Genomic DNA, 11,288 nt, shown 5'->3' with positions numbered 1-11,288 from the left:
TGAGGCGGGCAAATCACAAGGTTAGGAGTTTGAGACAAGCCTGGCCAACATGGCGAAACCCCGTCTCTACTAAAAATACAAAAAATTAGCTGGGCGTAGTGTTGGCCACTTGTAATCCCAACTACTCGGGAGGCTGAGGCAGGAGAATCGCTTGAACCCAGGAGGCACAGATTGCAGTGAACCGAGATCATGCCACTGCACTCCAGCCTGGGTGACAGAGTGAGACTCTGTCTCAAAACAAACAAACAAACAAACAAACAGAAAACAGGCCGGGAGCAGTGGCTCACACCTGTAATCCCAGCACTTTGGGAGGCTGAGCCGGGCAGAACACAAGGTCAGGAGTTCGAGACCAGCCTGGCCAATATGTCGAAACACTTTCTCTACTAACAATATAAACATTAGCTGAGCGTGCTGGCGTGTGCCTGTAGTCCCAGCTACTCGGGAGGCTGAGGCAGAAGAATCACTTGAACCCGGGAGGCGGAGGTTGCAGTGAGCCGAGATGATGCCACTGTACTCCAGCCTGGGCAACAGAGCAAAACTCCATCTCAAAAAAAAAATTTAAAAAAAAAAAAGACATTAAAACATGTTCGTGGGCCTCTTAAAGTGTTGTCGGCCTTCAGTACTGTGCCTATTACTCTGCCTAATGGATAAACCCTGCATCAAGGACAACAGCCCATTCCCCCAAGATGACCCCATCTTGGGACGGCATAAGATCCCTATGCAGGGAAATCTGCCCTGGCTTGGTCAGAAGATGCTCTAGCATCTTTATATTCCCAAAGGGAGAGTGCCTCCAACTGCTTCCCTTCCCCAAGTTCTTACCTGCCCTTGTCCCCTAGTTTTGGGAATTCTCTCAAAGCCCCAGTGCCTTTCATCTTGAGTTATATTCTCTGATGTGTGTCCTTTTGGAGACTGAGGATTCCTTCCATCGCCATGTCCTCTGTCTGAGAACTATCCTTTGACCCCTGCATGTCCCCCAGTTTGAAGGGTGCCGGAAGTCATACTCACGCCTCGAAAACCTGAAGACGCACCTGCGGTCACACACGGGTGAGAAGCCATACATGTGTGAGCATGAGGGCTGCAGTAAAGCCTTCAGCAATGCCAGTGACCGAGCCAAGCACCAGAATCGGACCCACTCCAATGAGGTGAATGCCCCAACTAAGAGACCCTCCCCTCTTGAGAAGCTACCTACCAGGGAGATTGCCCCATAAGAAATCCCTTAGCCCAGCACCCACTCCACAGAGGTGAGTCCCTCTCCCCACATAATTCGCCCAGAAAAGGCTTTTCTGAAACCCAGAATTTCCACTTAACCACTCCTCCTCCTACCTCTAACCTCTAACCAGCCAAAGGGCTAACCTAAAATATGCTGTCTAGAGGAGACCCCCTGATCCCTCCATCCCCTGGATTTATGGGACCTCACAGCCCTGGGCTCACCTCCTCATCTTTCCCAGGCTGTCAGTTTTCTTAACCCTCCACTTAATCTCTGCATCTTTGACTCCCACCCGAGGCCTCCACCCTCCTCACTTCCTTTGGTGCTGTGTGCTCCTCCCCTGTCCCCCATGTTGTCATCACTTTTTCCCATTTCTTCTGCATTCTTCCACTTTGATCCATTTGCCTCTATCTCCACTCTGCACTCAACAGAAGCCGTATGTGTGTAAGCTCCCTGGCTGCACCAAACGCTATACAGATCCCAGCTCGCTGCGAAAACATGTCAAGACAGTGCATGGTCCTGACGCCCATGTGACCAAACGGCACCGTGGGGATGGCCCCCTGCCTCGGACACCATCCATTTCTACAGTGGAGCCCAAGAGGGAGCGGGAAGGAGGTCCCATCAGGGAGGAGAACAGACTGACTCTGCCAGAGGGTGCCATGGTGAGAGAGCCCAGGCAACCCTCACTTCCATACCCCAGCCCACCCTGTGGACATCTTTCTAGTTACTTCCCAACCCATCCATCCTCTCCTATAGAAATCACTCTTCTGTGACCAGTCTGCCTGTCTCTTGTCTTAGTGTTGCTGTTTGGGCTTCCCCAAATCTAGAGATTCTAGAAGCTTTCTCTCTCTCTCCTTCCTTCCTTCCTTCCTTCCTCTCTCTCTCTCTCTCTTTCTCTCTCTTTCTGACAGGGTCTTGCTCTGTCACCCAGGCTGGAGTGTAGTAGCATAATCATAGCTCACTGTAGCCTCGAACTTCTGGGCTCGAGTGATCACTACAGGCACACACCATCATGCCTGGCTAATTTTTCTTCTTTTGTAGAGATGGAGTCTCGCTATGTTGACCAGGCTGGTCTCAAACTCCTGGCCTCAAGCGATCCTCCCACCTCAGCTTCCCACAGTGCTGGGATGAGCCAATGCATCCAACCCAAACTCTTTCTTAAATAGCGCTCAGTATATGTTCCAAGCCTTTTACATGTATAATTTCATGTACTTCTCACAGCAACTTCATGAGAAAGGGACTCACTCGTCCCATTTTCAGATGAAGAAACTCAGGCATAGAGAAATAGCCCAAGGTCATAGAACTAAGAGCAATTTGAGTCCAGCCAGTCGCTCCAGCCTAAGTTCTTCTCATCAAACGTCTCACATTCAGTTTGCTCCCCTATCTCTTACCTGCTTAGCCCTTTCTACACTTACAAACTTCCTTGGAACCCCAGCAGTCACTGGGACACAGGCTTCAGCCACTCATCAAGTTGAAGGAGCTGTGGGGAAGGGTGTTGCCCTCAGACCTCATCTTCTCCACAGAAGCCACAGCCAAGTCCTGGGGCCCAGTCATCCTGCAGCAGCGACCACTCCCCGGCAGGCAGTGCAGCCAATACAGACAGCGGTGTAGAAATGGCTGGCAATGCAGGGGGCAGCACTGAAGACCTCTCCAGCTTGGACGAGGGGCCTTGCATTGCTGGCACTGGTCTATCCACTCTTCGCCGCCTTGAGAACCTCAGGCTGGACCAGCTGCATCAACTCCGGCCAATAGGGACCCGGGGTCTCAAACTGCCCAGCTTGTCCCACACTGGTGAGACCCGGGTGTGGGAGGTGTGGCTAAGGTGAGATCTGGACCTGCCCTGAGGTTGAGAGGAGGAAGTCACCCTTGAGGGCTGCCACATGGCACTTTTGTATAATTAGAAAAAGATCTCCTTCCTCAATACACTTTCCGTTTATCAGAAAATAGTTGTGATGTACAAATACACAAAGGCTAGCCAGACATGGTGGCGGGCACCTGTAATCCCAGCTACTCAGGAAGCTGAAGCAGGAGAATCACTTGAACCTGGGAGAAGGAGGTTGCAGTGAGCTGAGATTGCGCCATTGCACTCCAGCTTGGGCAACAAGAGCGAAACTCCGTCTCAAACAGAACAAAATAAACAAACAAGTATGCAAAGGCTATGATGCGAATGCTGTTCCCTAGGATTGTGCAGCATACAACCTGCACAACTGTTCATAGCAACCCTGAATCTTTGGTAACCCAGAAACAGAATAGACATGGAAGAAGTAGGAGACAGAACTGACTGGTTAGGGATAATGAGCTTATTCCTGGGAATCTAGGACAAGGCTGTTGCATGGAGGAGGCAGGGTGAGATTTAGACTCCTTGACCATCCTACCTTTTTTCCCCATCACTTGCAGGTACCCCTGTGTCCCGCCGCGTGGGCCCCCCAGTCTCTCTTGACCGCCGCAGCAGCAGCTCCAGCAGCATCAGCTCTGCCTATACTGTCAGCCGCCGCTCCTCCCTGGCCTCTCCTTTTCCCCCTGGCTCCCCACCAGAGAATGGAGCATCCTCCCTGCCTGGCCTTATGCCTGCTCAGCACTACCTGCTCCGGGCAAGATATGCTTCAGTCAGAGGGGGTGGTACTCCGCCCACTGCAGCATCCAGCCTGGATCGGATAGGAGGTCTTCCCATGCCTCCTTGGAGAAGCCGAGCCGAGTATCCAGGATACAACCCCAATGCAGGGGTCACCCGGAGGGCCAGTGACCCAGCCCGGGCTGCTGACCATCCTGCTCCAGCTAGAGTCCAGAGGTTCAAGAGCCTGGGCTGTGTCCATACACCACCCACTGTGGCAGGGGGAGGACAGAACTTCGATCCTTACCTCCCAACCTCTGTCTACTCACCACAGTCCCCCAGCATCACTGAGAATGCTGCCATGGATACTAGAGGGCTACAGGAAGAGCCAGAAGTTGGGACCTCCACAATGGGCAGTGGTCTGAACCCCTATATGGACTTCCCACCTGCTGATACTCTGGGATTTGGGGGACCTGAAGGGGCAGCAGCTGAGCCTTATGGAGCAAGGGGTCCAGGTTCTCTGCCTCTTGGGCCTGATCCACCCACCAACTATGGCCCCAACCCCTGTCCCCAGCAGGCCTTATATCGTGACCCCACCCAAGAAACATGGGGTGAGTTCCCTTCCCACTCTGGGCTGTACCCAGGCCCCAAGGCTCTAGGTGGAGCCTACAGCCAGTGTCCTCGACTTGAACATTATGGACAAGTGCAAGTCAAGCCGGAACAGGGGTGCCCAGTAGGGTCTGACTCCACAGGACTGGCACCCTGTCTCAATGCCCACCCCAGTGAGGGGCCCCCACATCCACAGCCTCTCTTTTCCCATTACCCCCAGCCCCCTCCTCCCCAGTATCTCCAGTCAGGCCACTATACCCAGCCACCCCCTGATTATCTGCCTTCAGAACCCAGGCCTTGCCTGGACTTTGATTCCCCCACCCATTCCACAGGGCAGCTCAAGGCTCAGCTTGTGTGTAATTATGTTCAGTCTCAACAGGAGCTGCTGTGGGAGGGTGGGGGCAGGGAAGATGCCTCAGCCCAGGAACCTTCCTACCAGAGTCCCAAGTTTCTGGGGGGTCCCCAGGTTAGCCCAAGCCCTGCTAAAGCTCCGGTGACCACATACGGACCTGGCTTTGGACCCAACTTGCCCAATCACAAGTCAGGCTCCTATCCCACCCCTTCACCATGCCATGAAAATTTTGTAGTGGGGGCAAACAGGGCTTCCCATAGGGCAGCAGCACCACCTCGACTTCTGCCCCCATTGCCCACTTGCTATGGGCCCCTCAAAGTGGGAGGCACAAACCCCAGCTGTGGCCATCCTGAGGTGGGCAGGTTAGGAGGGGGTCCTGCCTTGTACCCTCCTCCCGAAGGACAGGTATGTAACCCTCTGGACTCTCTTGATCTTGACAACACTCAGCTGGACTTTGTGGCTATTCTGGATGAGGCCCAGGGACTGAGTCCTCCTCCTTCCCATGATCAGGGGGGCAGCTCTGGACATACCCCACCTCCCTCTGGGCCCCCCAACATGGCTGTGGGCAATATGAGTGTCTTACTGAGATCCTTGCCTGGGGAAACACAATTCCTCAACTCTAGTGCCTAAAGAGTAGGGAATCTCATCCGTCACAGATTACATTTCCTAAGGGGTCTCTATCCTTCCAGAAAAATTGGGGCAGCTGCAGTTCCCTGCACAAGATGCCTCAGGGATGGGAGGTATGGGCTGGGGGCTGTGTATAGTCTGTATATGTTTTGAGGAGAAATTTGATAATGACACTGTTTCCTGATAATAAAGGAACTGCATCAGAAAAAAAAACAACCAACATGCCACTTTATGTGTTATTATGTTGGGGAGGAATTATAACAGGGAACAAGAAGAGAAGCAGGGGTTAATCCACTTACTTTCCTCTTTAGAGAAGCTCCCTCACCCATCCCAACCCCTCAAGTCACACTCATGAAGATGGAGACAGTCATTTGGGAGATTTAAAGGGATGTCCTCAAAACAGAACACCAGCCTCTCACCACCAGAGATGACTGGAAATAGGTTTTCTCTTCTTCCTTCCCTGGGTCAGGGGAAGAGGCTGGTGAAGTTGGTGAGCATCAGCTGGACCAGCTGCCCTGGGTAGAGAGCATGGGCTGCTGGGTCAGATGTCTCCTGCTCTGGCCGAAACAGGGTTGGTCCAAACACAATTCCCAGGTTGTGGGGAGTCATGCGATTCTTATCTGAGTGTGCTATCACCCTGTGGGCAAAGGCCAAGGAAGGGGATATATGGCAGCAGCTTGCCACTTCATAGCAATCTAACCCTTCAAAGGTCTGAGCAGGGAAGAGGCCACTCTGGGATTCCTCCACGTGGTGACAAAAAAACCAAGGAGACACAAGGGGAATGGAGATGGACCAGTGAAGAAACCTTCAGGATACAACCTGAAGATACAACTGCCTCTTCTGGCTTTAGGGACTGCTGCAAGAGTTCTGTCTGCTCACGGTTTGGGAGTCTTTAATTCAAATGGCCATCCCCTCTCAGAAGTCACTGCCCAGGCCCAGTTCAACCAAGGAAGCTATCAGCAAGGTCCCAATGGGAGACAAAGAGGCAGAGGGAAGGGAGAGGCAAGATTTCCCTTATTTCTTTCACAGCATCTTGGTTCCATTTCCCCACTTGATGCTGATCTTTAAGTTTTGACCTAAAGGCTTTGATGGGCGTGGTGGCTCACGCCTGTAATCCCAGTACTTTGGGAAGCTGAGGTGGGTAAATCACCTGAGGTCAGGAGTTTAAGACCAGCCTGGCCAACATGGTGAAACCCCGTCTCTACTAAAAATACAAAAATTAGCTGGGCGTGGTGGCAGGCGCCTGTAATGCCAGCTACTACGGAGGCTGAGGCAGGAGAATCGTTTGAACCCGGGAGACAGAGGTTGCAGTGAGCTAAAACTGCACCACTGCACTCCAGCCTGGGTGACAGAGCAAGACTCTGTCTCAAAAATAAAAAAAAATTTTAAAAAAAAGGCTTTGACCCTGGTAATATGCTCCTGCACAGAGGTTGCCTGTTTCCTCACCTGCCCATTAAACTTAGATGCTTCCCTACCTTCACTCCACCTGCACAGAGTCCCTATGGCATTCCCCACTCCACCTTTCCCCAGCATGAACAAAGAGGTTCAGTCTTCCTGACCTGCATAAATGCTCCAGGAGGTACCGTAGAGTGTCACGGTTGGGCTTTGGCATTGAGCCTATTAATTCTTGTATCTGAGAGAGGCACTGCTCTGATTCGGAGAGTGCTAGAAAGAGAGAGTAATGGGAAAGGCATGGTAGTGAGGTTAGGGAAGGTGCTAGGACAGGGTGGATAAATTCACTGCTCTTTCCTACAGGCATGGAAGACATCGTAAATCTAGCACAGCTTTCTTTTTCACATAGCCCAACTATTACCTCATAATTCTTTTCAGTTCAGCCCTCTAAACATTCACAAAAAGGCACCTGGAGTAGGCACCTGAGTTGAATGTTATTTTCCATCTCTAAGGTCAGAATGGGAAAGAAGAGTATAAGGGAACCTCTATTCTATTATTTACCACCCGTGTCCCCCATATCAAGGGTTCTTTCCAAAGCTCCAATCCTTACCAAGGGCAGCACGGAAATGGGGCAGTAGCAGTGGTGGCACCAGAGGCTGGGGCAGCTCCCGGAGAAAAAGCTTCAGGGCTCCGGTGACCACATGAATGTCATCCCACTCAGTACTGTCCAAATCTAACCGACCTTCTGGAGGGAGAAGGAGGTATAGGGGCTTCAGGGCTCATGAAAGGCCAGAAAGATCTAGAGACTGAGAGATTAGAAGTTCTGGAGAAATCCAGTCAAAGCAGACTATAGGAATGCCTAGAGGGTCTGCAGTGGGGCAACGTAGCTAAGGTGGGGATGAGGACAACCCTCCCAGGAGTGGTACATGGGGGTATACATGGGAAGCAAAGAGGATATGTGGAAGTTTTAGGGATCTGAGGGGTCTTCCATGTAAGTACCTTGTCCTGGCTGTTCTGGGAACACATACCTCCCATCGGAGGTGACCGCACGCTCTGCAACATGAATGAGAAGAGATCAGGAGCTAAGACATGCACTTCCAGCCTGACGGTCTCTCTGCTCTGCCAGCTTCCTCATGTAGAATCGCCCATGGTTCTCGGCAACACATTCTTAGTACAACCACTGGCCCACAAAACTTCTCACCTCTGTCCACCAGAAAGCGAAGTTTCTGGACCACTGCCAAGTTCCCGCTCACCCGATAAATGCCATCCACATCCAGACCTGGGAGATGAGGGAGGAGTAGATGAGGACTGCTGCTTAAAAGTGTGTGTGGTGAGGAATATAAGGGTGGAGAGAAAAAGGGCAGTAGGAAGACTAGGTAGAATGGGGGAGGCAGAAAATTCTACGCCTTAGCCTGTTAGAAGAGAATTCTGGGGTCTCTGAGAAAATGACCTCTTTTATCCACAGCAGCAATGCAGAGCCGCACAAAGCTGGGCACCGTGTCTCCTTCCCGCTGGCAGAGTGATTCCAGTTGGCAGCCGAACACCTGGTCTGGGGAGGCAGAGTGAGGCGGGAAACCAGTGCCAGCGTCACTCATGGGAGCTCTTTTCAGCATAGGTCTTTATCGTTAAGTGAGGCTGGTCCTCCTGGCTGTCTGTGCCAGGCTTGGGCAAGGAAATACACTCCACCCCCTTCCCCTGCTTCAAACAATCTGACAAAGGGGTACACGTCTTCCCGGCTTCTCCTCTAAAGAATCTTGGGTAGTGGGAAAGCAGTAGTCACAGAAGGCTGTGGTCTAGTTCTGGGAAGCTCTACTCTGAGCCTCGCTGGAGTTTTCTTATCCAGGAACCTGGCCCAGCCCCCTCACCTCGGAGCAGACCCCGCTCCTGCAGGCTTTGTAAGGGCGGTCTCTTTGCGATGAGCCGCTTTAGTTTGTTGCGCACGCGGTTCTGCTCTGTGCCTTCGGGCCCCCGAACTGCAGGAGGCAGGTGGAGCGGGGCGTGAGCGCCCAGAAGCCTCGCTGCGCTCCCGGACCCTCCCTCCCCGGCCCGCGCCTCACTGGAGCTCCGGCGGCTGCTGAGGCGCAGCAGCGGTTTGGACACCGGCTCCGACTCCTCTTCTTCGTCCTCCCCGGCGCTCAGCTCCGCCAGCTCCGCGGGTCCAGAGCCCGACAGACGCAGCTCCAGGGGGTTCTCCCGATCCTAGACCCGGGGCGGGCCGTGTCGAAGGTGAGAGAGGAGAGAAATCTGCACCTCTAGCTGGACTCGGACCCACTGCCAGGGTCCCACGTCCCAGCCCCGCCCCAGGCCAGGGCTCTCCACCGAGCCCACCCTGCCCCCACCGCCCCTGATTCCTATAGTTCCTACCCCACTCCCTCGGTCCCGGCCGGCCCGAGCCTCCCTCCCAGCCTCCACCCCTCTAACCAGCCGCTCGATGACAGTCCGCAGCGCGCGGTGCCAGGCTCGCAGCTCTGTCTCGTGGTCGGACTGCAGCAGGAACTCGTGGCCAGGGACCGTGCGGATCTGAGGGCCAGGCGGGGAAACGTTCGGGTCAACAGGGAGGAGTATAAAAAGTAGGGAGACCTAGTGGGAGGCCTGCGCGGGAGATTGGGGGCGCCCTCGGGTCGGGTGGGGCCTTGGAGACGCGCAGGAGGGCGCTCACGTGCAGGACGTTGCGGCGGCTGGACAGGTGGCGGCCGTGCGCCAGGGCCGCCCCGCGCAGGTCCACGCTGCTTTCGGGCCGGCTACCCGCTGGCCCCTGACAATGAGGGAGGAAACTGAGGCCACGGTGCTGTTTCCTTCAATGCTTCCCTCTCCCCGGTGGACTGTGAGGAGGTGGGAGGTTTCCTCACTTCTTTACCTTCCTCTGCACCGCCCTCCGCGCTGCCGCGCCCCACATTGGCGTGAGGCGGAGGCAGCGTCCTCACCCCTCCTGCTCCCCTAGCTCACACTCACCCAACCAGAGGAGGGCGCTGTCGGCGGTGGCTCTCGGTAGAACACCAGGCTGTTACCCGTTAACACCACCCAAGACGGGCCCCAGTTCTTCCTACGGGGGCAGAGAGGGGAGGTAGTGGTAGTGAAAAGGTCATTCTAGAATTACACGGGGAGGGTGCTCTTCCAACACCCTGCTCTACCCTACGGAGTTGACAGCCCAGGCCCTAGCTGTATTCCGGGTTCTCACCTGAGCTTGCGCCCCCCTTGGGCAATCTTGGTCATGTTGAGCAGACCCGACTTTTCCACCTCCTGGGAAGTGGAGGGAATGGTATCTGTAAGTCACCCTGCGCCCTCCGCAGTGGCCTCGGCTTTCCCTAGGGGGTCTCCCAGGAGTGAAGTCCCTTAAAGTTGCTGAGGGAGGGCTGGGTAAGAGGATATTCAGAAAGAGGAAGATGTTTTTGAGGAGCAGGAATTGGGGGGTTGTGGGGCAGGGAGGATCTTGGCATTCACAAAGAAATGGGATATTCACATGGGGGTCTTCCAGGAGCTGCGGCAGAGGTCGAGGGGGCTGCAAGGCTGGAGGATCAAGCTGCGAGGTGCGTTGGCTGAGGCTGAGTGAACCCTAGGGGAGAGGATTAGAGAAGCAGGTAGGGAAACCCTTGACTCAGGGATCCCTGGCTGAAGGGAGAAGAGGGGTGGGATGTGGGTGAGAGGCAGGGGGTGTGGTGGGGAATGGAGAATGTTTTACACAAAACAGAAAGTCATAACAAGCTGGCTTTTTCTGCATGTGATTGGGAAATGGGGGGGATCTCACCTGTGGGTCAAGCAGTTCTGGGGTCCCTGTGTCAGATCCGAAGCCCTTTGCCTGACGTTGCAGGACATCATTGTTCCTCTTCAGGGTCTGTGTCCCCTCCATGGAGCCAGGGTTCTGGGTTAGGGGAGGAGGAAATAAAGCTACATCCAGATGCCACCTCCACACCCTTCTTATACTTGGCTGATTCTTCTGATCTTCTGAGAGCCCCAGAGAGAAAACACACTATCTTGAGGTTCAGTAGGGGAAGGAAGAGCTTGAGGGGACAGTGGAGAAGCAGGAGGTAAGGTCTCACCATCTTGCCGCGACTGCGGCGCGGGGGCTTCCAGGACTTGCAGCCAGTCAGTGAATTGATGTAGAAGCAGCGTCCGGAGTTGGGGTCCAGGTACTGCTCCCAGGCATCCAGCCTTTGCAGCGGGGGGCATGCAGGGCCTGGGGGTGGGGACCGGGGACAGCGGCGAAGGTCCACCAGGTTACAGTACACAGGGGGCTCTGACATGAGGGGCTGGGGGCCTGCCTGCCAGAAAAGGGGGAAGAAGGAGGTGGTCATTCTGCCTGTTTCCCTTCCCATGCTTCTCTTGGCCTTCCCACCTCCTACTCCCTCCCCATCGTCTTCTCACCACCAGCTCCAGGCTGAGGTGACCCAGGTACTGGGGGAGAAACCCCAGGCCCCAGCTGCTTTTTAAAAATTCTCTCTCTCACAGTTTTCTTTGCTCTTCTCCTCACTTCCTGTTGCCAACTTCCCGCCTCCCCCACCCCACCCCCACCTCAGGGCCACAGGAAAGGGGAACAGGCTTTTTGTGTGTGT

The 11,288-nt window shown here is 54.4% G+C and overlaps 2 protein-coding genes across 7 annotated transcripts in view; one reads left to right on the top strand and one right to left on the bottom strand.

Moving 5' to 3' along the window:
* GLI1 (GLI family zinc finger 1) overlaps positions 1-5,559 on the top strand; it is a 12,383-nt gene extending 6,824 nt beyond the window's left edge. For 2 of the 3 annotated variants that reach the window (XM_011926026.1, XM_011926028.1), the window contains 4 exons: positions 978-1,142; positions 1,639-1,869; positions 2,731-2,998; positions 3,605-5,559. In XM_011926026.1, the coding sequence (XP_011781416.1) occupies positions 978-1,142; positions 1,639-1,869; positions 2,731-2,998; positions 3,605-5,349 (2,409 nt within the window). In that variant the 3' untranslated portion in view covers positions 5,350-5,559. The remainder of the gene's footprint in view (positions 1-977; positions 1,143-1,638; positions 1,870-2,730; positions 2,999-3,604) is intronic. The other variant, XM_011926027.1, reaches the window with a different exon arrangement.
* The window catches only part of ARHGAP9 (Rho GTPase activating protein 9), an 11,925-nt gene continuing 6,179 nt past the window's right edge, over positions 5,543-11,288 (bottom strand). For 2 of the 4 annotated variants that reach the window (XM_011926031.1, XM_011926032.1), the window contains 15 exons: positions 10,776-10,997; positions 10,484-10,597; positions 10,199-10,291; positions 9,917-9,978; positions 9,691-9,781; positions 9,398-9,493; positions 9,103-9,258; positions 8,796-8,937; positions 8,604-8,711; positions 8,189-8,287; positions 7,940-8,017; positions 7,738-7,791; positions 7,349-7,483; positions 6,906-7,011; positions 5,543-5,983 (listed from right to left, as the gene is read on the bottom strand). In XM_011926031.1, coding sequence (XP_011781421.1) covers positions 5,812-5,983; positions 6,906-7,011; positions 7,349-7,483; positions 7,738-7,791; positions 7,940-8,017; positions 8,189-8,287; positions 8,604-8,711; positions 8,796-8,937; positions 9,103-9,258; positions 9,398-9,493; positions 9,691-9,781; positions 9,917-9,978; positions 10,199-10,291; positions 10,484-10,597; positions 10,776-10,997 — 1,728 coding nt within the window. In that variant the 3' untranslated portion in view covers positions 5,543-5,811. The remainder of the gene's footprint in view (positions 5,984-6,905; positions 7,012-7,348; positions 7,484-7,737; positions 7,792-7,939; positions 8,018-8,188; positions 8,288-8,603; positions 8,712-8,795; positions 8,938-9,102; positions 9,259-9,397; positions 9,494-9,690; positions 9,782-9,916; positions 9,979-10,198; positions 10,292-10,483; positions 10,598-10,775; positions 10,998-11,288) is intronic. The other 2 variants (XM_011926033.1, XM_011926030.1) reach the window with 2 other exon arrangements.

This window comes from Colobus angolensis, unplaced genomic scaffold, assembly GCF_000951035.1.
Source record: "Colobus angolensis palliatus isolate OR3802 unplaced genomic scaffold, Cang.pa_1.0 Scaffold67, whole genome shotgun sequence".
Classification (NCBI taxonomy): domain Eukaryota; kingdom Metazoa; phylum Chordata; class Mammalia; order Primates; family Cercopithecidae; genus Colobus; species Colobus angolensis.
This window is presented reverse-complemented; position numbering and strand designations above follow the sequence as displayed.